The 24,497-nt window shown below is 44.5% G+C and overlaps 4 protein-coding genes and 4 non-coding genes across 10 annotated transcripts; 7 read left to right on the top strand and 1 right to left on the bottom strand.

The window, feature by feature from the left end:
- Positions 1-4,303: 4,303 nt before the first annotated feature.
- rnaseh1 (ribonuclease H1) lies at positions 4,304-7,136 on the bottom strand. 2 transcript variants are annotated; one of them, XM_084699713.1, is made up of 9 exons: positions 7,042-7,136; positions 6,590-6,709; positions 6,314-6,438; positions 5,925-6,116; positions 5,680-5,779; positions 5,538-5,592; positions 5,153-5,237; positions 4,778-4,902; positions 4,304-4,632 (listed from the first exon to the last, which is right to left on the bottom strand). In XM_084699713.1, the coding sequence occupies exons 2-9, from the start codon at positions 6,652-6,654 to the stop codon at positions 4,522-4,524; spliced, it is 858 nt and encodes a 285-aa protein (XP_084555839.1). In that variant the 5' UTR covers positions 6,655-6,709; positions 7,042-7,136; the 3' UTR covers positions 4,304-4,521. The 2 variants fall into 2 exon arrangements, with proteins under 2 accessions (XP_084555839.1, XP_084555838.1); XM_084699712.1 differs by having other exon boundaries at positions 6,590-7,044.
- rps7 (ribosomal protein S7) lies at positions 7,118-10,389 on the top strand. Its single transcript, XM_084699714.1, has 7 exons — positions 7,118-7,207; positions 7,912-7,997; positions 8,099-8,170; positions 8,556-8,699; positions 9,151-9,215; positions 9,728-9,878; positions 10,279-10,389. The coding sequence occupies exons 2-7, from the start codon at positions 7,923-7,925 to the stop codon at positions 10,354-10,356; spliced, it is 585 nt and encodes a 194-aa protein (XP_084555840.1). The 5' UTR covers positions 7,118-7,207; positions 7,912-7,922; the 3' UTR covers positions 10,357-10,389.
- LOC146287180 (small nucleolar RNA SNORA73 family) lies at positions 8,237-8,462 on the top strand. Its single transcript, XR_014762297.1, has one exon. It is a non-coding gene; the product is annotated as a small nucleolar RNA SNORA73 family (small nucleolar RNA).
- LOC146287179 (small nucleolar RNA SNORA73 family) lies at positions 8,852-9,077 on the top strand. Its single transcript, XR_014762298.1, has one exon. It is a non-coding gene; the product is annotated as a small nucleolar RNA SNORA73 family (small nucleolar RNA).
- Positions 9,267-9,492, top strand: LOC146287178 (small nucleolar RNA SNORA73 family). Its single transcript, XR_014762296.1, has one exon. It is a non-coding gene; the product is annotated as a small nucleolar RNA SNORA73 family (small nucleolar RNA).
- On the top strand, positions 9,920-10,145 carry LOC146287177 (small nucleolar RNA SNORA73 family). Its single transcript, XR_014762299.1, has one exon. It is a non-coding gene; the product is annotated as a small nucleolar RNA SNORA73 family (small nucleolar RNA).
- A 508-nt stretch (positions 10,390-10,897) lies between the features above and the next one.
- Positions 10,898-14,696, top strand: allc (allantoicase). The gene is made up of 11 exons (XM_084699711.1): positions 10,898-11,095; positions 11,224-11,274; positions 11,382-11,469; positions 11,601-11,720; positions 11,859-11,944; positions 12,045-12,177; positions 12,285-12,440; positions 12,887-12,960; positions 13,232-13,340; positions 13,708-13,826; positions 14,325-14,696. The coding sequence occupies exons 1-11, from the start codon at positions 11,006-11,008 to the stop codon at positions 14,496-14,498; spliced, it is 1,200 nt and encodes a 399-aa protein (XP_084555837.1). The 5' UTR covers positions 10,898-11,005; the 3' UTR covers positions 14,499-14,696.
- Positions 14,697-14,980: 284 nt separating this feature from the next.
- Positions 14,981-23,318, top strand: LOC146287174 (doublecortin domain-containing protein 2C-like). Of its 2 annotated transcripts, none has more exons than XM_084700161.1 (10): positions 14,981-15,500; positions 15,680-15,728; positions 16,421-16,497; positions 16,870-17,001; positions 17,197-17,346; positions 17,579-17,636; positions 21,017-21,119; positions 22,224-22,324; positions 22,679-22,759; positions 23,174-23,318. In XM_084700161.1, exons 1-10 carry the CDS (start codon positions 15,208-15,210, stop codon positions 23,270-23,272), a joined length of 1,143 nt encoding a protein of 380 aa, XP_084556287.1. In that variant the 5' UTR covers positions 14,981-15,207; the 3' UTR covers positions 23,273-23,318. The 2 variants fall into 2 exon arrangements, with proteins under 2 accessions (XP_084556287.1, XP_084556286.1); XM_084700160.1 differs by having other exon boundaries at positions 14,983-15,500; positions 23,171-23,318.
- The last annotated feature ends 1,179 nt before the right edge of the window (positions 23,319-24,497 follow it).

The raw sequence follows: 24,497 nt of genomic DNA, 5'->3' as shown, positions 1-24,497 counted from the left end.
AACAAATTGTTTTTCCAGTCACTGTGCAGAGAGATTCCTGCAGCGAGAGATGGAGCGAGACCGAGAAATGGCTTGAAAAGAGGAGCCAGGATTGTGATACAATCATGTGGATTCTCTGCTTCTCTAGCTAAGCTTGTCCATATCAGCTACAAGTATTGCGGTACAGAAAAGATTGAATCTGTGTATTTGGAGAGCTGTAGCTTTTTGTTTTGCTATTTCGAGCTACATTGCCTCTCCTAATGACAATTCAGAGGCACTGAATCCACTGAGAACTGGGTGACAGCCCTGTCCTCCTCCCCTGTCTGTCTCGCTTGCTCACACACACACACACACACACACTTACACCCACACACACCACAAAGAGAGAGAGAGACGTCCCACCATGGCCAGAGAGAGGAGCTCCCATCTGCGTAATGACATCTCACGCTTGGTTAGGAATCTGCTGCATAATTAGAGCCCTGGCGGGTGATGGATGGCACTGCAGCGGCGCGCCGCGCGCCCCCGTCTGACCTTGGCATCATTACGGACGGCAGGGCTGACTGGACCGGCTCGCGGGCGAGCAAGCAGCTGCTGGCTTTAATGGGACCATTTGTCCCCCCCCTCCCTTACACACACACACACATGCCTCTCTCCCACACCTATCTCTCTCTTTCTATATCACTCTCCCCTCCTGCCTTTTTTTGCCTCTTTCTCTGTCTCGCTCACACCCGCTCTCTCCTCTTTTATTTTCTCTTCCTTTCTTCTCTCTCTCTCTCTCTCTCTCTCTCTCTCTCTCGCTCTCTCTCTCTCTCTCTCTCTCTCTCTCTCTCTCTCTCTCTCTCTCGCTCGCTCGCTCGCTCTCGCTCGCTCTCTCTCCCTGAAAGCCCAGGGCCCAGGGGCTCCGGTCAAGGGTACTGTACAGACAGGACAGGAGAGTGGGCCAGCAGGCCATCAGCTGATCCACATACAGTACAGATGGACGGATGAAAAGACAGACAGACAGACAGACAGACAGACAGACAGACAGACAGACAGACAGACAGACAGACAGAAAAACAGACAGAAAACAGACTTCTAAACTTTGTGGGATTACTGTACACAATTGTCTTGATTGTCATCTTTATCAGAGCCCCTTGGATTTCCAGTTCTTGTCCCCCCCTTGTGTGACTGAGGCAAACATTTCAATACATTTCATAAGGCTTAAGAAAAGGAGATTCCTGCAAATGTTATTCTATAGGCATGCATTTACATGACATTATTATTTAAAATTAAATCCAACAGCTATAAATCTCATTTCGTGTTTGAGATGACATACCCTGTTGCATACTTTTTCTTGTTACTTTAAATATGTATATCAGCTGCCCTTATTAAGTACATACTGTTGCACGCAGTGTGCATACAATTGAGACTGCATCATCATTACATCGCACCTTGAACTTTGACCCTCTTGTTCATGCATCCATTACAGTTTGTTGTGCTTTTCTGGGATGCTAAATAGTATGCTAGTATGGGTATTGGGATGCACCCTAGGGTATGCTTTTATAATTTCCAGGAGGGGGCAGTAAAACTTCAAGGCCATTTCCCCCCCTCAGGATATGAGGCATTTCATTCCATTGAAAAAGCTTCCTCAGACAGTCTGTCTCAATTTACCATTGGAACTAACATGCTTAGCTTTTAAACAGATAATGGAACACATTTTGGCAAAGTATAGCCATAGGTATTTTTGAAAATCAACCCACTGGGACTATCATAAATCAACCACTATTGCTTTCTGTGTAAACAGGTGGGCAAATGTGGGGGAATGCCTAAATAACAAGATTTGTTTATTTAGTGAAACTGGGTAAATCATCTATTTCACTGAGCAGAATCCCCCCCACTCCCCTTCCTGACAACCACAGTTCCAGGGGAGCTCCAGGCAGTATGAGGATGAGCATGATCCTGAGCAGGTGTGATTTGGGGAGGGGGGGGGGGGCAGGCAGGCAAGGAGAGGAGAGGAGAGGAGAGGAGGAGCTGCAGAGTACCGCAGTGCCAGCCAGCACTCACCTTGTCATGCCCCCCTCTGCGGGCAAGGCACAGACATGCACACACACACACACACGCAGACACACACACACGCGCAGACAGCAGGCTGCCCTCCCCTCTCTGCTAGAGGCACATGTCTGGGAGTGAGCTGTCAGGCTTGGAGGTGCCCCACACTGGGCACGACCACAGCCCAAAGCCCAGAGGCAGAGGAGCCTCCAGAGGCAATATGCCAGGGCAGCCTGGCTGCCTGGCTGCCTGCTTACAGGATTCTGGCCAGGATAAGGAGGCAGGGAGGGGGGAGCAAGGGCGGAGGAGGGTTGGAGAAAGACGTGCATAAGGAATAGGAGGGGGTGGAAGTGACGCGCTGAAAGGTTGGAAGATGTAGGAAGACTGAGAGAGGAGATGAAGAGAGGAAAACAGAACAGTGGGAGGGACAGAGGGGGGGGGGGGGAGCAGAAGGAAGGGAAGGAAAACTACAGGTAGAAGGAAGGCGTGTGAAAGGTGTGAGGACAGAACGTGAACGAGGGAGGAAACGTGATTCACTAATGAGCCTGATGAAGTAACCTCATGTGGCACAGAAGATTCTCCGTTGCTCGCACTCTTCAATGGGTTTTGTTCAAGCCTCGCTTCCTTCCATGTCCAATCTTTTCTTCCACAATCCCTTTCTTCTCCAGTGAATGAAGTTCCCCTCTATCTCCATGATGTTTACTTTCATTTCTCCTCACGTTGACCCCTTCCTCTCCTCACCTCCAATTAATGTCCGATGATGACAGCAGGTTGAAAGACATTACCTTAGCCTGCTGAGATGAGAAAAACAAACTTGTTGTTACACTTCCATTGGATACACAAACCAAACAATAGCTAGTGCACATCCCTGACAGAATGTGTCTTTTTTCCCCTCTTCATATCAAACGGTGGTATTAGTTCTGAGGCGGGGAGTTAGTTAGGCTGATCCAGACAGCTGTCATGGAAACAGATGTCAGTTCTGTTAGGAGGTGCCACTTTGCTCCATAGAAGCGACTGCCAATGTTCTTTGATTGTGACTCCCTCTGCCTGCACCAAGTGTGCTTCTCCTTGATGTTCCACCACAAAGGGGCCCAGGGTAGCTCATGTGACTGTTGGATTGGTTGGGAGAATAATTTCCCATGCATCTTCTAATGTGTGATACGAGAGTCAGCTGCTGACAGTCTCTGAGCAGAGTCTTGGCCAGATGTGCAGTAATGACTGGGAGGGGTTCTGTGTACTTCAGTGAATCACATGTACAAAACGCCACAGATCTCTACACTGGCCATAGACTGTGTTTTTCACTCTGTTCTTTTCAGTTCCGTTTCTAACCCTGATGCAAAACACTCTCCAAACCCATGTACAGGATTAGGACACGGAAACGCAACATTAGATATAACATAATTGACAATATACAGAATGTTTGAGTCCACCCTGCCTCAAACATGACCAGTGGGGGCCAGGAGCTTGTTAGGCTGGGGTACATGCAGGACAGAGGAACGCCTCAGGACAGGAGAATGCCTCGGTGTGCTGAGGAGGCAAACGTGGCGATGTGAAGCCTTAACGAGCGTCTCACCCACAGCAGGGCACAGCTCTCTTGACCCTTGCTCCCCGCCTCTCACGCTGACCTCTGCCTGGAGCGGAGAGCATCTTTCACACTCCTCCCCCCAGGCAGGGTTGCCCGCCTCCAGACAGGCTGCTAGGAGCTAACAGCGAAGGTCAGAGACATGCATAGTTAGTCCCAGTGCTCTGGTTTGCACCAGCCTTAACACCACAGAGGGAGAAGCCGTGTGGGACTTCTTTTTCTCATTCTCACTCCTTGAGGGGAGCTGTCATTAAACTCTGAAACACATAGTTCTGCTGTCTAGACAGCAGATTACTGACCGGTGGCACAGCGATGGAAACCTAAAAAGGCATCTGCCCACGGGTATTCAAGAGTTGAAGACGGAATTTTGGAGCCTACTTTTAAATGTTATAGAAAAATGGAGAAAGATGTTCTCATTCATGACAAGACATTCATGAATAGATCATTTGCACACAGAAAGGTCATAAAATCACATTTAGGGTTGGGAACCACCTTGGCATTTAGTGGTGACCATTTGAGTACGAGTTATCACTCAGGGGTGATATTCATGTCATTTTGAGAAAGCATAATGTGGTTCAAAAATGCAATTCCACTCCAAGCTACCACTCTTTGTACTGAATGAACAAGAGCTCCACCTACTGTCTGAGAAGGATATTATGTTTCCAGCACATCACACCTACATTTTCAGAAACTTCACCGATGGTCATGCAAGAATACATCTCAAGATTTTATTTACAGAAACAAATAAGTAAAATACATACATACTTTCAACAGAATTTCCAACTGAAATGCACTAATCCCATGGCAGCCAGCATATTGCAGACACAATATACTGCCATTTACCATTTGAACGTCAAATATATAAATATCCTTTTTAACTGAATTTGCTGCAAACATGGCAAAGTAAGGTACACCAAGTAGATGGTAAATGTTTATGTTCCATTATTTTCCTTTGGGGACTGTAGTCGTTTTGATGCTCCCTCTCTGGACAGCCTGTCCGCCTCTTCGTTTCCTTGGTATCCAGCATGGCCTGGGACGTGCAACTAGAAAAAGAACAACATTATGGGATGGGAAGAGAGAAGGAGGGTTGCCATTGATTTGAACAATTGGTCATTTCAAACCAAAAGAACCATTTTCAGAAGACAATCAGATGTTTTATTAAGCAGTCATAGAATTGTGTATATTTACCCAAACAACCTCCACCTCGCTGTTTAACTTGTCAAGCTGTTGAAAGTCCTCTTTGTTAATGACATGACCCCCAGAATTTAGCCTCCAGCCGTTCAGCTTCCAGTTCTTCACCCAGCTGGTGACACCTGAGGGACAAACAGCAGTCAAAATTGCAGTTTCTTAGATACTTCCACTTGAAAGTTGCAACACTAGTAATGGCGCTGGGGTCTATAAGCATGTTCTCAGAAAAACACCATGAATTCATTCACATTTGTATCTAATCGGCAAATGGTTACACTTATAATTAAATCCAATGCGGTTATCTGCAAACCGGTTCTCTCTATAATTCTCAGCTGTTGAACTTTTTTTTCAGTGAAAAAGAAATTCAAAACATACCATTAATAGTAAACTTGCTGTCTGTGTAGAGAACCAACTTCTTGATGTTCATTTCCTTGGCCTGTTCCAAGGCTTTACAGGCTGCCTGTGGCACAGAAAACAATGTGGGGTTTAAACACAAGGGAAATGACTACAGTATGCAAAGAAATGCTAATATTGTGTTTGACTTGTATTATTGTTTTTACTGATTGTGTTACATTTTATTTATATTGGAACCACAAAGACTGCGGCTTGTGTGATCTAGATTACCGCAAAGACTGCGGCCTGTTTTCAGAAGGGTTTTATTACCTATAATATTGTTTTCATTGATTTTATGTGAAGCACTTTGAGCTGCAATTTTTGTATGAAATGTGCTATAAAAATTAAGTCTTATTCTAATATTTACCTGCAATTCTGCTCTCTGGTTAGTCTGTCTGCCATCTAGCGGCTCTGCTACATTCCTACAGTACAGATCAAAAATATATATCTGTGAGAGGTTGAACATAAAGTGTGTGGGACTATGTCCTATGACATCATGGTCTACTCACAGAGGATGGTCACGTCCCCAATACACGCCAATGCCAGCCCGGGCTCCAATTTTCCCATTGCCTGAACAACAGCCATCTGTATAGACCACCACCGCATCACCTGGTGGTCCAGAGTATGAATACAGATGCGTTCCATTAGGCATGGTTAACTGATAGTCATGCATGAGTGCTTAACAGGCATGTTTCCCATTGTTGTCGTCTGTGTACCTTGAAGCAGAACATTTATAAAAACAGGAGGTTGTTACCCATGTATGTGAAGCCATCCTTTGTCCCAGAGGATGAAGCACTGCCCTGGGATCCCTCATCTGACAGTTTGACTCGTTTGGTGCGAGACTCCTCTTCCACATCAACACAGGGCCTTTTCTTACCCAGTGGAATGTACTCAAGTGCCTCTGGGCCTCTTTTAGGGAGGATTACTGTGCCCTGGCTCGGTCCTCCTAACAGATTCAACACTTCATTGAGGCCCTTTGTCTGCAAATTGCTCCCACTATATCAAAAGACCTCCCTTCCAATCAATACAATACATCGCTTGGACAGTTTTGTACATGCTCACAATTGACACTTTCCTATTAAGTCATGGCACAATCTCTTTGTAGATGCACATTCTTATGGAAACTGTATCAAAATATCCTACCGTCTGTCACATCAGGCACTTTTGATGCAATTTCACTTCTGACAAAAGCCCAGGCTTCCTTTTCTGAAGCAAACTTCTTAAAACTGGCATATGGAAACTTTTCAACTTGACTCTTACATTCATCCCTGAACAGTAAAAAAAAAAATATATATATATATATATTATAATACAATATTATAATGTAATACATTCAAGATAATAAGCCACAAGTAATGTCGACAATTTTTCAAAGTGTGAAAGAAACAAAAAACGGCAGTAGCTACCTAGTTAACTCACCAAGTCTTATAAACTCCAGGTTTGTTACCCTTTCCCACTGCGTAGAAGAACTTTCCTTTAGCCATGTCTTCTGTACCAATGCACACTGCCCTTCGAGCTATGCTATAAAGACCAGTCAATCTGAACATCCCTTAAGGTAACAATTACTGTTAAGTGGAGGCACCCATTATTGTGCAATCTTAATTGAAACGGGGAGAAATTAAGTCAGACAGATGCCATTTACAAATCTAGGGTGTTTACCAAGAAGACACCTTACAAAACACAGACTGTCGCTAGTACTAGTAGCGACGCTACCCAAGTTATTCGAGCACTGGCTAACTACTCAAGCCTTACTACTTAGCCTTACTACTTAGCCTTACTCAACAGACAATTAAGTTTGAAGAATTATGCAACCGTTTACATAAACATCAAAAACTGTGTTATAATTTCACACTACTGGTAGCATAAAACACCTTCTCGTTCCGCTTTAAAATAGAAAGCACCGACAACAGGAACTCTTTATCAGTCACGTAAAATCCTACATCAGTACTTCCGTACTCCCATGATTCTCCTTCACAAACGCTCTTTAATGCACTTCTCGCGATGCTACTGTCTCTTCCCTGGCCGTCGTTGATCGAGGTAGGTCTTGCTAGATTTTACAGTGATCCGAATTTTACCCTTTTATGTTAAAATAGTGAGCTGAATGTACAAGTATTTGCAACACAGGTCATGTAAGACCACCGATTGCTTTGATTATTTCATAACAAATTTTGGATGGCTGTTTTATAATACATTATGAAGCCTTTCTTTATAGCCTAGCCGTGTGAGTAATCTGGAAGGGAAAGGCAATGCTAACAGTATAGTGGTCTTGAGGCCCATGTGTTCTTATGGTGTACCAGTGGTGTAACGTAAAAATCGCTTTTTATCCTATTACGAATTGAATATTGTCCTTTAGTGCCACTGTTTAGTGGCAACTCGTTTTTCCATTTGCTAGTGATAGTAAAGCGTTAAAGCTACTAGACAGCAAAGCTACAGCAGGTTAGCTTCATGGAAGTGTAGCTAGGCTAGGTTTCAAGCCACGAGTAGGTTTTTTCTGTGGAAGTAGTCATTTGTATATTACTTTTAAGGTGTACTTTAAGTACACCTTATGCTGGACAGTTAGGTTGGAGACTACTCGGGTGTGCCATTCATTTGAGGACGCCAGACCCCATAACTCTTAAGCCAATACGACTTGTATTAAACTAGCGGTTTATAGCTAGGCCAACGTAGCCAATGGCTTTCTGTGATCTAAAGTCAGTGTAATGCATGTGTTATTTATGCTGTAACTACTTTTAACATTTCAGAGACACAGGCCATGTTCAGTACCAGCGCCAAAATCGTGAAGCCCAATGGCGAAAAGCCAGACGAGTTCGAGTCTGGGATTTCCCAGGTAAGATGGGCATTATCATCCAGGTGAATGTGCTACCTTAAGATTCATTATTGACGCTAAGAATTTGTTACATGATTTACTAACTTTGTATATATTTTTAGGCTCTTCTTGAGCTGGAGATGAACTCAGACTTGAAGGCCCAGCTGAGGGAGCTGAACATCACTGCAGCAAAAGTAAGAGCAACCCATACCATAAGATTAGATTGGTGAGCATATTCTTTTTTGTTGTCTGAACTGTGAGCAACGTGGATACCCTGTGAGGTTACTCTCTCATGGCTCTGTCCTTGTGGCGTATGGGAGCGTAGCACTTAACCATGCTGTGACGTACAGTCCCGTTCCACAACGTTGGAGAGCAAGCTTTGTCCCCGGCCCTCGGGCTGGTGAGGACAGGCATCCTGTATATTCCTACATCTTCCCAGAGCTCTTTGGGCTGTGACTGGGGGGCTAAACCATGCAGAGCACATTACCCTTCCCCAAAACCTTTTTTGGATATGCTTAATTTATTCTGTAATAATAGATTGGCATGTGAAGTGACCTCAAATTGTATTCTTGCATTCAGGAAATCGAGGTTGGTGGCAGCAGGAAAGCCATCATCATCTTTGTTCCTGTGCCCCAGCTGAAGTCCTTCCAAAAGATTCAGGTGCGGCTCGTGAGGGAGCTGGAAAAGAAGTTCAGCGGCAAGCACGTTGTGTTCATTGCACAGGTGAGAAACCGTCTTGTGATATGTGGCAAAGCATTGAACTGGGAGCTGTGGAGGCAAATAATTGTGCCATCACTTCAACATTAGTAAATGTCTAGAGCTTTGGATGGATCATGATTTTGTTTTGCTTAAGCTGCAGTGTCAGTGGCTAAAAACCAACGTGGATATCCTGTGAGGTTACTCTCTCATGGCTCTGTCCTTGTGGCGTATGGGAGCGTAGCACCTAACCATGCTGTGACGTATAGTCCCGTTCCACAACGTTGGAGAGCAAGCTTTGTCCCCGGCCCTCGGGCTGGTGAGGACGGGCGTCCTGTATATTCCTACATCTTCCCAGAGCTCTTTGGGCTGTGACTGGGGGGCTAAACCATGCAGAGCACATTGTGTTTTAATTGGGGTTTTCCCCCCCACATCAAGTTGTCATGTCAATCTAATCTTGATGTGTTTTGTGTTTTAGAGGAGAATCCTGCCCAAACCAACCAGGAAAAGCCGCATCAAGAATAAGCAGAAGCGTCCCAGGAGGTGTGTTATTTCTCCTTGCGTCTGTACTTGCCTCTTGTGTTGCATCTGAAACCAACGTGGATACCCTGTGAGGTTACTCTCTCATGGCTCTGTCCTTGTGGCGTATGGGAGCGTAGCACCTAACCGTGCTGTGACGTATAGTCCCGTTCCACAACGTTGGAGAGCAAGCTTTGTCCCCGGCCCTCGGGCTGGTGAGGACGAGCATCCTGTATATTCCTACATCTTCCCAGAGCTCTTTGGGCTGTGACTGGGGGGCTAAACCATGCAGAGTACATCTTCAACTGATTTTCTGCTTGAATGATGGGTGAATCCATTTTGATTTTACATGACCATGTCTGTCACCAGTCAGTTGTATTATCCTTCATTAAGTATACTGAGTTATTTATATTTGTCTTCATGTAATCTTAGTTGGAATGAGTCTTGTATGAGGGTGTCTGAAAAGGATGTAAACTGGGGAAAGGTGAATCTGTTCTCAATTTGATAAATGGCTAATGTTTGCTTAATCTCTTCAGCCGTACTCTGACTGCTGTGCACGATGCAATCCTCGAGGACCTCGTTTTCCCCAGTGAGATTGTTGGCAAGAGGATTCGTGTGAAACTCGACAGCAGTCGGCTCATCAAGGTTCACCTTGACAAGGCACAACAAAACAATGTTGAACACAAAGTGAGTGTCAATAGGAAAGCTTTCTTACCTATTGCAAACCCCCAACGTGGATATCCTGTGAGGTTACTCTCTCATGGCTCTGTCCTTGTGGCGTATGGGAGCGTAGCACCTAACGATGCTGTGACGTATAGTCCCGTTCCACGACGTTGGAGAGCAAGCTTTGTCCCCGGCCCTCGGGCTTGTGAGGACGGGCGTCCTGTATATTCCTACATCTTCCCAGAGCTCCATAGGCTGTGACTGGGGGGCTAAACCATGCAGAGCACAACTTCTTAAATGTTAAATTGCAATGGATATGATTTGTATCTTGCCTTGCAATTGTATGCAAATGTTCTGGCTTGTAGCTTTGTTGGCTTAACCTTTGCAGTACAAAACTCATAATAATATGCATGTCTCTTTTCAGGTTGAGACCTTCTCCGGTGTCTACAAGAAACTCACAGGCAAAGATGTCGTTTTTGAGTTCCCAGAATTCCAACTGTAAAGTGCAGATGACAAAATAAATTTGTTTACTGTCCATGATGTGTACTGTCTTTTAAACTAGCTTAGTGATGCGTGCAAACACAACTGTGTGTGCTGAATAAGTGCTAGACACATGTTCTGCAAAACAACATGCTGGATTTCGATAGGTGGTGCCAGTGAGTGTAGATCTGACTGGAGTCTTTACAACAAAATGATAAATCAACCATGGGCAGTGTCCAAAATATCCATCATGCAACATGTGAAGTACAGCCTGTGGATTTTCTTTTTAAAGCATGTGACCTTTTCCTAGTGTAACCCATTGACACCACACCACTCAAACATGCTCTCCTTTGGGTAGACTTTAGATCAGGATGAATGGTTCACAGGTTTGCAATGTAACATGGCTTTTTGGAAATTGGGTTATGATGACAAGCAGACCATTTTAAACATGAATATGTTTGTGGCCCCTTGGTCAACAGTAAACATGACACCGCTGTCACTGACAGGACGGGTGCTGTACTTTGACCTGCTCAACTTTCATATGTAAGCCAGTTAAAGGACAGGCTCTTCGTTTAGAAAGCTTAGCTGCATGACAGGTTCCCAAGGTTTCAGGTAGATCAAGTACAGCATTAAACGGAAATCGAGTACCTTTTTCTGAGCAACTGCAAAACATGGCAGACCACAAAGCAGTGGAGTTGACTTCAGAGCAACCAGGCTTTCTGCAGTTCAATAACCTGGCTTGTGAGACAGCTGGTGGGAAGGTGAGTCAGTCATGATCATAACATTACAACTGAGACAATCACACTGGCGTGAGCCTACACAATGTATTTCTGGACCAGTTACTGTTAGTTCATGAGGCCCATACTTACGGCCATGTCCTCCCCACAAGGTTATTTTTGCCACTGACGAATGGTTTGCTCCAGCTAGCAATCTTCTGAAGGTAACATATAACTTGATTCATGTATTTATGTGTGAGGGACAATGGACATTTCATTCTGTTGTTAATTTGTCAGTTACATATTTAACTGTGCTGTATGTGATTGGAAGAGAGAGACACCTGAGTTCATAGCTTCAGCGTTCACTGAATATGGAAAATTGATGGATGGCTGGGAAACTCTAAGAAAAAGAATACCTGGTATGAGTCTCTTATTTACAGTAAACAGCTTAGAACAAGATTAGATCAGTTCACAGTAATTCTGATGTTCAATAAATATGCTAATGGACAGACTGGTGTGTCGTGTTATTGGCCAACATCATTTCTGTAAGGTCATGACTGGTGCATCATTCAGCTGGGTGTGCCAGGGATCCTCCATGGCTTGGATGTGGACACTTCCTTCTTCACTGGGAACTATGCCCCATCGTGCTCTGTTCAAGCTGCATGTCTGGGTAAGAACACTTCCCATTTTGCCCTGGAGATTAATCAAGTTATGTTCCAACATAACGCAATCATTTGCCACGCATGGCATATGCTGAGATGCTGGAGAACTGACCTTGCACTCGACTTGTCCCTGTCTACCTGTGTAGACACAGACAATCTCCCACCACTGACCCTTGATGGTAACCGCACAGGCATGGCTGCTTCCCAGAGCCAGTTTGCTGAAGTTGCAAAGGTATTGATTATCTCCCATGTTGCTTCTATGGCATAGTTTCTTCTATGTGGTTCACTATAACATGCTTGCAAGGGATACAACAGATGTTGTGTTTTGACAGCTGAATTCAGACTTGTGGGAGGAGCTTCTTCCTGTGACAAAGCTGAAGCCTGGATACTCTGACACGTGTCATAACTACTTCCCCATTGCCTTCCCTGGCAGGGTCACACACCTACGGCTCAACATCTACCCAGGTTACCCCTCCCACCCCTCTGCCAGAGCGCTCTATCCAGTGCATATCCAGATGGTTAATTTGATCTGGACTAAAGGCCCTGTGCTTGTTTATCTGTGTGGTTTACAGACGGGGGTATTGCCAGACTGAAGGTGTACGGTGTGGGTCAGAAAGACTGGTCAACAGTGCCGACAGACAACCAGGTGGACCTGGTAGCCCTGGTTAATGGGGGGGTCTGTCTGGGGTACAGTGATGCCCACTTTGGTCACCCTCGTAATATGATAGGTATGCCACCTGCCAGCTTGTGAGCATTACTGACAAGGTTCCACTCAAGCATTACACAAAAAAAAATAGTTATGGGTTTGTATAGGGGATAGAAATATTGTTTACCTGTGGTACAGTCAACACACATCTCAACCAGGATTAGATTTAGCCAGCTGTGTCCCTTTCATTAAATAACTGAACATTGATGAATGAAGTTCATACCTCACTGACAGGTGCATGCCTCTGTGGTTTCTATCAAGTCTGCTGTAAACTAGCAGCGGTCCACTATCTCGCTGTCAATCCCGTGCCACAACAATGAGATGTGTATTTGTCATGCTCAAATATGGACTAGGTATTCTACCTGGAGAATTATATTGAGGGGAAACGTAATCATGAATATGCATCAGTGGGCTTATACGTGTCCCATTTCCCTATCAGTGTACTGACATGAGTTTGTATCTCCAAAGGTCTGGGCAGAGCTGCCAACATGGGGGATGGTTGGGAGACAGCGCGTCGACTGGACAGACCCAGAGAGCTAAAGGTTACCCAGCATACACTTTTGTTTTTATTCAGCTGAGAAATTGTGTGTTGTGTGTGCTGTGATGATACAAGTTTTGAGGTTAATTTGGCACTTGTGATAAGGTACATGTGCAAATAAATTATTTGTCTGGTTCCTCTTGACAATTTCAGTCCAACCAAACTTTCAAAAACTTTCAAGTTCTGTGTTCGTCCTACATATGTATATCTTAATACATCCTAATACTACGTGAGAATAAATCTAAAACTATGAATCTTACAATGCCTTGTGTCAGGTGGACGAGAGGGGCATTTTGCAAGTACCAGGCTTTGAGTGGGCAGTGTTCAGACTGGGCCACCCTGGAGTCATCAGCAAAGTGGAGATAGACACCAACCACTTCAAAGGTAGAATAGGCCACCTGGTTCTCATCCACAGCTTTCTTTACATGATTCAGTGTTTACTCGTTTCTCCCTATGTCTTATATTAGAATATTCATTTTGATCTTGCTACTATTATCATATTAATTATTATTTCTATCCTTTTTCTGTGTGCTATCATTAAGGGCCTAAGAAAGTAATTGTTCTGTGTAAACCTATTAAACTACTGTAGCCATGCTAGGTTACAATGTTACATTTACAGGTACAATTTATTACAGGTTTGCAGATGAGGTCACAGGTTAACATAGTGTCTTTGTCTCAAACTTCAGGCGCATGGCATGCCGCTAACTAGAAACAACTTTACTGTTCCTGTGTATCATTGTAATGTCAACAGGAAACTTTCCTGACTCTTGTAAGATAGTAGCCTGCTATTTGACCCCTGAAGAGGAGGGACATTGCATGATTAGCAAGTGGAGCACGGACAAGTGGCAGGTGCTTCTGGCCCCTCAGAAAGTAGGTTATTTATTTTTTACACCTTTAATTAAATCCCCAGATATCTGGAAATAGCTATGTAGAAATGTCAGTTCTTATTCAACAGTTTAATTAATTCAATATTTAAAAGTCCATATTCCAAACAGATGGCAATGCAAATGTTGTTTATGGAAGCCATTTAGTTAGCTAAACAACACTGAATGTGTATGATGAATAAATCAAATTGGATCTTGGCAAACACATGGGTATCTATCTTATCGGAGAGGTTCTGGTGCTTAACACTTCTCTCTGTAATATATTTGAATCGCACCCAAGTTTCTGTAAGAGAAGGGAACGTCTGCCAACCTGGATGTTGGCCAAGACATCTAGACATGCCAACAGTCCAGCCTGCTTTTTTAACCCCTCCTGAGTGCACATCATGTTTAATCGTCAGTAAACTTCAAAACTATATGAACTACCACAATCTGTAAAGTTGATAAAACATTTGAGTTGAGGAGTCTTTGTCTCTTTCTGCTCTAGCTCCAGTCTCACCACAGGCATTTCTACTCAGGTGATGCCCTGGCACTGACTGGCCCTGTCAGTCATGTGCGTCTGAGCATCGCCCCAGATGGAGGTGTCAGCAGGCTGAGGCTATGGGGTCATCCAGCCTCCATGTCCTCAACCAAGCCTCTGACACCAGCCTCTAAACTGTGATAGAGCTGGTAATATGCCAAGTCACTTCATCGAATCACATTCAGTCAACTGGTGGGCTGGTTTGAAGCATATTTACATTGCCTTTGAAGAAGGATACCAGTGTGTCAAAAATATGTGGATACAGGTTTTCTGGTGCATGTGATTCATCTGCTTTTTACGTGGTTCACATGTCCAATACAAGCCAGTTGATGGACTAAATATTGATTGTTTGTTTGTTTTTTGAGGGGTGGTGGTGGGGTTTTACATTTATGGTGAAATAATCTGACATCTGAAATGGAAAGGTTAAGTAAGGGAAACATACATCGTCCATTAGTGTATGAAATTGAACACCTCGTCGGACATTATCGCTTACATAACGGTCACCACTGCAGCCAATCAGAATCGAGTATTCACCCATACCATGGTATAATATTAGCGACATCATAAACAGCCTATTACTGAAACAGATTGGTTTCCATGACAGTGGAATAAACCGCAAACATAATGTGTCACAATCAAAGAAGGCGGCCTTTGCAAACCAATATGGCTGTAGTTAATGTCAAGGATAACTGATAAAAATGCTCGGTCGAGTGCATACTGTCGCCTTGATTATAGATGCACCACGGTATCAATTAACAACTTGCTAATTTAATAACGTGTGACACTTGGCCTCAGCTCATTCTCTACGTTAACGGTTCGCTACACTGCATCCACCTGCCTTGCTACACTAATGACTGAAATTCCTGGCAGGGTGTCTGGTGCTCACCCTTCACCTACCAAAACCGTAGTGGTTTATCGAAACGGCGATGCTTTTTATCCTGGGAGAAGGATGGTTGTCAATCCGCGCCAGGTGCCATCGTTTGATAGTTTTCTGAATAATGTAACTCGGGGAGTGGAAGCCCATTTTGGAGCCGTGAGGAACATCTACACGCCTCGACAAGGACACAGAATACGGAGTTTGGAGATTTTGCAGCACGGTGAAAAATACGTCGCTGCTGGCACAGAGCGCTTCAAAAAACTTGAGTAGGCCTATGCATCTGTATTATGATACTAGAAGTATCTTAAAATGTAGCAATATTACACGTCGTAAACATTTAGCCTATACATTGAGTCTCTATGTTATCATTGTAAAAGAGTGAATAGTTCACCACCAATGTTCTAATTTATTTTCCTCCCTCGTTGTGCGGCCACTACACCCGTAGTTACTTTAACATTACCACAATAAAACCCCAGCGGAAGAAGAGCGAAGTTGTAAGTATATGAGGTAAAATTGTAAAATTGCCGAACTACTGAGCTGAGTTCCGGATATAGTGAAAATGTTCTCACACTCTTACATTCTAAAAGCTTCTTAGTCTATTCCTTATAAGATTTGAGCGTTTCATATGAGTGTGTGAATGTGTTTCACAAGCGTCTGGGCGAGCATTTCATGTGTATGTAGGCTATATTTAGGTTTTCAGTAGTATGCATGTGGGTGAACGTTTCATATGGTAATGTGTAGGCCCTATGTGTTTCATATGTGTTTGTCTAAGGACAGTCTAAATTATTTCCTAAACGGCCCCTACTTTAAGTAGGCCTGTAGTGTAATTGTCTAATTTATTGGGCCTACCGCCGCTAGGAGGCCAGTTGCAAAACGGCATTTATATCAGCAGTGATGAAGGAAATCCACCAGCAGCTTCTCTTGTCCTATGTAACAAGATTATTCCTTATTGTATATTAAGGAATACTGAAGTTTAACTCCAACATCATCCCGGTTAATTTACTTGAGTCTTTTCACACCAAAAAATCTCCAAGAAAATAAGCCTTTTTTAAATTTTTATATTGAAAACCACACTGAGAATTCATTATTTACAGGGTTAGATGCTACAAGGCAAGCTATTGCCAGATAAGAGATGGACAGAAACCATGACAAAGTTATTATTGGGTGTTTTCATTTCTCCTTACAGATAAAGCCAGTGGTCCACAGCAGAATAATTGTTCCAGCTAGATGGGGGAAGATTCTGCATGAGTCATGCACTATCAAGTCAGTACCGATTTCCCAGTTGTCCTATACTAATGGCACACTCAAAAACATTCCATTAGTGAGAGATTCCATCATGAGCCAAGCTAATAGAACAGTGCACCCATGCCTCATTTAACTGATTCAATTGGGATTGGATCCGAATTGCAAAGCCATTTGTATTTAAGACACAGTGTTCAACCAGTAAAACACAATCACCAATGCTTGCACATTTACCATTGGAATCAGAACAAAATGACCTTGTACTGATCATACATTCACTTCTGTTGAAGAATAACTAAGAGCAATGGAAGTCAAACATTATATATTTAAGAATGGTTATAGTACCAATGTTTTGACTGATGGAAATGTCCTCATAGTTGTTTTGTTTTGTAGTGTTTTTACCAATGGAAACTACTTCGTTCCTCCAGTTCGGCTCCTGATTCCAAAATACACTCTGAGAAACTGGGAGATAGTTCTGGCTATGATAACAGAGAAAGTGCGTCTTCGCACTGGAGCTGTGCGTAGGTATTTAAAATAGACTTTTCAAGGACAATAGGACAGTTTCCTGTGACAATTAACACCAAAGACATACACCGCGTAACAGTCGTTTCAACGTTTTCAACTCATGTACGTGAAATATTTTAGCATGTAGTGAGCTTCATACTGTCTATTTTCCTTGCACCAGTCTGCAGGTTCTTTTTCTGTATTTTTCCCGCACAGATTGTGCACATTAGATGGGACCCCATTATCCAGCTCAGTGGAGCTGGAGAACAACCATTACTATGTAGCGACAGGGATTGAGCGGTTCAGACTGCTGCCGTACTTCCACTGGGTCCAGAGGAAGGGTATCTTTCAGGAATGTAGCCTGGGGTGAGTGGCTTCTGCACTCTGCTTGGCTATCTGTCTTCAGAACTGAGGCTGGGGTATGAAAAAAATAATGTACTTTAGTGATATGCTGAATTTTTTTTGTTTTTTTTTGCCACAGGGAAAAAGAAAATCAACAGAGGCAATATGTTTTAGTTTCATATGTGGTGTGGTCACAGGAGAATAAATAGTTGACACTCTTTGTAATGCCTTTTTTCATGTTTTTTTTCAAACCTAGAGTCCATCTCGATTATGCTTCGCATGTGATAAGCAAAGAAAAGCATAAGAGACATTTGGTAAGTGCTTCCTGTGATTACATCATGAAGTGTTTGAAAACTGCACAGCACACAATCATTTGAAAATAGTTTGTTTTAATCTATTGATACAAAAAGTAATTTAGAAATATTGTGTGCTTTACTAGACGTACTGTTTTTCAACAACTCTTAGAAGGCAACATAAGCAATACCATACCAGATAGTCTAGAGAGTAACTATTAGCCTAACTATTGTAAGTATTTAATCACCAATTAACTAAGAATGTCTCCTTGCTTGAGGCGTCCAATTAGAGAACATTAAGTGGCTTTAATGTCAAACCACAACAAATATTAATGAGGTTCTCAGAATTCTGTGGCGCTGGACGCCCTTGAACAGATTGACCGTGAGGAAGCACACAGCACACCAGACACCCTTCATTTCTCCTGAGTCAAACCATCTCTATTGTGATTAATTACAATGTATGATGCTCACTCATGCAATGGTATGTACACACATCCACACACACGCACACACGTGTTGTCACTATTCCAGCCTGGTGGAGATGAAGATAAGTGTCTCACATACTGAGGCTCAGTGAGTGAGGAGGAGGGAATTGCAGACTCAGCTCTTTGGTTTCAGAAAAGGTCAACGTGAAATATCTGATGTCTCTTTATTACCATGAAAAATTACAGCTTAGCTCTTAACAATAACTCATGTGCCGGAGTTAGAGGCAGTCATCTCTCCTCTCGTGTTGCTCGTCCAATGACTTGATCACACTTCATTAACTCATCTACATTGTGAAGCCGCTAAGATGCAAACGAAGGATCTGATTAGAAGGGCAAACTGTATGAGCTGTGTAAGACTTAGGCGCAATGACTGTCCAATTCAATCACCATTACACACACGTTTAATAGTGCTGATCTATCTACTGCTCTCTTGCTGTGTTAATGACCTTAAGTGCTCCACCATCGTAAAGATATTGCTTCAAGTGGTTGTGCACCCACTCCTTTTGTGGGGCAGAAGGGAATCACTGTCTCTTTCTTTTTCATTTGAACATGAAGCGTTTGGCATCCGCAAACATGAATCTGTTTGATTGTCAAACACACTTTTCCAAGTCCCAGTTATTTCATGGAATGTGTTTTTGGCCTTGCTGTTGGAAAATTCTGCATTGCTTTCCCAGTGCTAACCAGAGGGAGGCGACAGTGACCCAGCTATTTGTTCATCAGACCTTAAAGTAGATGAGCAACAGCTACAGTATCACTGCTAGGGCATACATCTCTCTCTCTCTCTCTCTCTCTCTCTCTCTCTCTCTCTCTCTCTCTCTTTTTGTCCCATACACTTTTCATCTGTAGCTGTGGATGAAGCCTGAGTCTTCTATGAAACATGATTGAGGTGCTGCCTGCTTCTGGGAAGCTCCATGGTATTCTATCTAACTTTAATGTCTATAGCAGGGAGTCTGTTATAAAGCTGTTTTAGGAGGGCCTGTGGCAGGGTCATCAGCCTTGTCCATCACTCCAACACTGAGTTTGATGGTAGTTTTTAAGTGCAGTTCTCAATGCCTTAACCCATCTGTCATTGCTTGACATTTCTTTCTGACATTTTTATCCCCTTACCATTTTCTGAGGGACTCTGATTGCTGTATGACGGCTGGACTGTTTGACATGCCTAAACTTCAGACAAACTGGGATTACATCTTATTTTGAATAAGGTTGTGCACATACACACACAAATAGGCGTGTCAATCGCCCATCCTTGTTCGCTGGAACCTGTCCAGAGTACAGTTGGGGGGTAGTTTTAATGTGTTTTTCATGTTTCTGCTCTGCTGTTTTGACGTCTAACATCATGGAGGGATGTGGTGGAATGTGATAACCCTCTCAAAGTTCAAGTAGGCCAGAAGCAGCTTGTTCTTGCCACAGGGATGGTTGTATGAAACAAAGACCTCTAAATATTGAACAGAAACCCAGGGCGCCTTCCCCGCAGAACCAGGGCAGGTGTAATAAGGAGAAGCTGAACAAATGATCCTTCCAAGGGTCAGTGGGGCTGAGCGAGCTGTTTGAGCTGTGCCCCGTCTGCCGGCCCAGCCTCTGTCAATAGAAAGCCTGCGGTCTGAATTTGAGATGTCTCACCGCTCACTGAGGTCACTGGGAATTGAAAGTAGGAGTGATCAGTAAACCTTTGGCCTCTGCCTGCGTTTTGAGAAGGGTGGCTAATAAACATCCATCATGTCCCACGATGCAGTGTTAGCACGCTAACAAACACCCAGTGCCTGCGGTGTAGGCTTCAGAAAGACACACAAAGGGATCGGTTCACTTCCCCCATGCCCCCAAGCCCTGAGAGAGCCGACTGAAAACAACCATGATGGGGAGAAATACATTTAATAAAACATTTGAACATTCCCATTCCTTGTCCTCCAAGGAGTGAATATCTCACCTCGATGCCGGGTGTTGATATGTAACGCATGTGAAATTCAGATTTGTTACCCGCATACCCAACAACCACTCTCCTTTTCTTCTCTTTCTCTATTTCTGTTTCTCTCTCTCTTTCTTCCTCTCTTTTTTCATCACAACTCTCATATTGTAGGCATTCCCATCAATAACTGCCTGTTGGCTGCCAAAAAGAAAGATATTCCCAGGATTTTTCCCCCCTCCAAGCGTGTTTGGATTTTCTCTGTTTGATCTGGACTGTTAAATAAGACGAATGCTATTAGAAATTCATGGCTGCTCCTTTCTATCAATAAATGATTAGTTGGCAGTGCTTGCCAGTGATTGATTGGCTGTGCATGAGATGTATTGGAACCAGACTCATTCAATGCCAGCACAGTCACTGGGGACACGCAAAGCTTATCAGCGCCTGGACAACTTAGAGCAATGTTAGAATAAAAAGACTGAAAGAGAAGCTACATCAAAAACACCCACTGACTACCTCTTTATATTAAAAGACCATACACATTCCATCCCTCATGTTTATTCAACTAAGGGCCTCACAGCTTAGTTTAATATTAATGTTGTTTTCCACAATCCTTTCCTGTACCTGTCATTTATTTCAATAGAAGTAAAGGCTACGACATCACATGTAACAGGATCATTTTCAACATATTCCCACATGTAAAGAATCAGTCATCATATAGAATGTTGATGGGGTTTTATAATCAAAATGTCCAATAGTTCATGTCCAAAACCAGAAATTAATTGAACAGAACCCCATCCCTTATTCTCGGTGATCAAGTAAAGATAACATGTACCAATGGGAGGTTTTGCTCTGAAGCTGGCGTGCCCCGGGTACAGCAACTTGAAGAAGTTGAGCTCATCCAGAGACGAGGTGGTGGTGTGCTGTAGAGGAACAACAGCCTCATGCATAAAGATGTGCCCCGTCTCTCACTATCTGTGTTCACCAACCCACATGCTTTGTTTCATGTGCTGTAGTTTACAGATCACAGACTCAAGGCAGACTCTCTGTTCTACGCCAAGCCTGAGAGAGCCAAGCAACAGAAGCATGTCTCTCAAACCCCTCTCTTCTCATCAGGGGGTACGTACACACACACACACACACACACACACACACACACACACACACATGTACACTTGCACTGAATCCTCACTGCACTCAGTACACACTATCACTTGCCAGACATGTTCCCCTCTTCCTCTCTATATCTCACGCACAGCCATCTTATTTGATTGTGTATGTCCCTGCATGGAAACGTGTGCATACGTGTGGGCACCCGGTGTGAATACACTGGAGAGCCCCCCGTTAAATCATGGCAAGGTGCCACAGCAGCCTAGAGAGAGCACGGCTATGAGGTGAATATTTTACCCAGCTCTGCCTCAAATAGGATCATAAATTAATTCAGCGCCAAGCAGGGAGTCTTCTCAACCTTGCCAGGGACGTCTCTCTCTCTCTCTCTCTCTCTCTCTCTCTCTCTCTCTCTCTCTCTCTCTCTCTCTCTCTCTCTCTGTCTCTCTCTCTGTCTCTCTCTCTGTCTCTCTCTCTTTTTGGGCACAAAGGAAGTCAGGACCACCATCAATCATTCATTTCATCACTATTTCATCTGACGGGAGATTGTTTTGGGATAGCACTTTGCATTTTTATAACTGCTGCTTTTTTTTCATTATTATTTTATTATTTTGCTCTGTGGGCACATTTATACAAGACTCAAGGGGCATTCTTTCTTTGCTAGCAATGCAGTTTTCTCTGTTACCTGTTTTACACATTTTTCAAACATTGTATATGAATATCGGCAACATGACATCCCAGGTGACTATCCTCACAAACAATGCATACAATAGCTGGCTTGTGTGGGCCTCTAGCTGGCATTGTTCCCTGAGTGGCGCTAGCAGAGTTCAGGGCTCTGAGCAATGGGCCTGGTCATGCCCCAGCAGCTCCTAGGCCTGGAGAGCATGGCCTGACAGTGGAAGCAGACAGAACACTAACACTGACTGACAGCCTCATTGATTAGGTCACAGTTAAAGGAAAAAATAAGGAAGAAGCAGAGAGGGGGACCACAGAGTTGGCCAGGTGACTGACTGACTGGCTGCTTCGCCAAATGCCCGGCTGGCTCAGTGACTGACTGATTGGTCAGCTGACTGGCTGTCAGCATGAGCAGTAATAGTGATTAATGGCTGTCCTCAGAGGGCAGTGTGTTCAGAGCCCAAGCCAGGAGGAGGGAGACCGCAGGTGCCGCAGAGATACCAGAGGACGAGCAAATCAAAGTGGACCTGCCAGTCGATCAGGTAACGCGACTCCTCCGGCCCCAGGGGAACCGGGCGAACACACATCAAATGAGATGACCCGGACTAGAGGGCTTGTGCACCAGTCATACCTCCACATCTTTAGTGAACCAGAGCCGTCTGGGACACAATCACACACACGGGAGTGTGTGGTCCTGTTTCCACACAAGTTCCATGAGCCAGCGTGTCCGCGTGTGTGTCTGTCCGTGCCTGTCTTTGTGTCTGTGTCAATGTGTGTGCTCGTCTGGAAGTTTATGTCAATGCGTGTGCCTGTGTGTATGCACAAATCTGTGTCAATATGTGTGTGTCATTGTTGTGTGTGTGTGTGTGTGTGTGTGTGTGTGTGTGCACTCCTAGGTTGAAGCGAAGGTCGTGGAGGAGGAACAGTGTGACGCCTCCCACAGCTCCGGCAGGGCCTCCTCGGTCCGCTTCAGGAAGGTCAGTGTGCTGTCCACAGCCCTCCCAAGGGGGCCTGCCATGTAGCCAGCTAGCCCGCACACTCGGGGAGCTCCACCAGAGAGATTTATGACTTGCCACAACACAGAGTGCCAGCCATAGCTTTATTTCCCAGGGGTGGTTAAGGAAAGGGTATGGTCTGTCGCTCAGTTCCTTGCCCCACACTGTGACTCTTTGACTTTTTTCCTCCATCCTCCTCCCAAGTTTGGATGCCTTCAGTGACTCCTATGGCACATGCTTCTGAACACAGTCCACTGCTCCTGCACAAACAGCAGCTTGCTTCAATATTAAGTGCTGTTGTAGCGTCCTTGTTGATGGCTGACTTTTCCTCTCTCTGTTTTTCTCTGATGTCACACAAACCTCTTGTTGGTGTCCATCCACGTGTCCGCATAGCAGCCTGTGGAGTTGGGCCAAGTCACGAGAACCCCAGCCCAGCAGATTCCCCAGAAGGACCCTGCTAGGACCAAGGCGGTACATGGATGCTATGTAGAGTAGCAGCAGTCCCCAGATCACTGTCAATACACAGTCTCCTGTCTCTAAACCTGGCTCTGACCATTTTTAGCTGTGACCAGCAGCTCTATAGCCCACTCTGTCTGTGTCTGTCTGTCTGTCTGTCTGTCTGTCGTGAAGACCAAGGCTAACCGAAGCACCAATTTTCTCCTCATTACAATCATTAATGTTGATTTAATGATACTGCCTAATTTATCCATCAGTCGGCTGAGCATTTCTTCTTAATTAATAATGTGAGATATGCCAATACAGAAAAGGAGATACTGGATCAATTGACCGAACCCTCCCCACCCCCCTCCCCCGCCGCGTCTCCCAGTCGATCCTCTTCAGAAATTAGCGATAAAAAAAACCCTATCGATCCCCCCCCCCTCGTCATTGATTTCCTTTAGTCTTTTCTGACGCAATTACTTCAGATCCGTCTCCCGGTGTTTTCTGGTGCCTATTCCGCCAGCCTTGGTTAGCTGCTCTCACACTGTTCCCCCCCCCTACACATCCATTCTCAAGGTCAACTTTAATCAAGCTCAGGCACTGTCACCGCCGGCTACAGCCCAGAGATGGGGAGCCACTCTGCAGGTTGATGGCCAGGCAGAACCCACTGCCCCCTGGGTCCAGACCAGAATTATCACCCCCACTGTTCTTCAGACTTGGACACTCATTACTCCACTGTGAGAGGCTTGTTGTGCCGGCCCTGGGCCATGGCAACTAACAGTCATGGAGCAGCCGATGAAGGTGCTCAGTCAGGGTCTGCAGTGTTCTCTGTTGCTCTACGCCACTGTAACATCCTCAAGGGCCCACAGATAAGCAGTGACTACAGGCATGCGATGAAACCCTGTTCCTCAGAGATTTTTTAAAAGATGAGGCCCCACACACATCTGGACAAACACACGCACACGCGCTCTCATGCACACACACAGACGCACAAATATAGTCACACTGCAGGCAGCCAATCCCTTTCCCTCAGGACAGCACAAGCCTGCACCAGAATGATGTCATCTACTCCTCACACCCATTGACACATTACCTCCTGTAGTTCCTCCTGGCTGACCCCGCCCCCCTCTCCTTCAGAAATCTGTTGGCTACGTGAGCAATGACCCAGCGATTTACAGTGACACCGCTGCCTGCTGTTTGTAATAAAGCACTAGGATTGATTGAAGGCAAAAAAAGGTGTGTTCAAGCAGCGTGGCATGTCGTAATTCACCCACGATATTAC

This window comes from Hypomesus nipponensis, chromosome 6 (assembly GCF_054491055.1).
Source record: "Hypomesus nipponensis isolate SF chromosome 6, ASM5449105v1, whole genome shotgun sequence".
NCBI lineage: Eukaryota > Metazoa > Chordata > Actinopteri > Osmeriformes > Osmeridae > Hypomesus > Hypomesus nipponensis.
The sequence above is the reverse complement of the archived record's forward strand: the minus strand, read 5'-3'. Positions and strand labels throughout refer to the sequence as shown.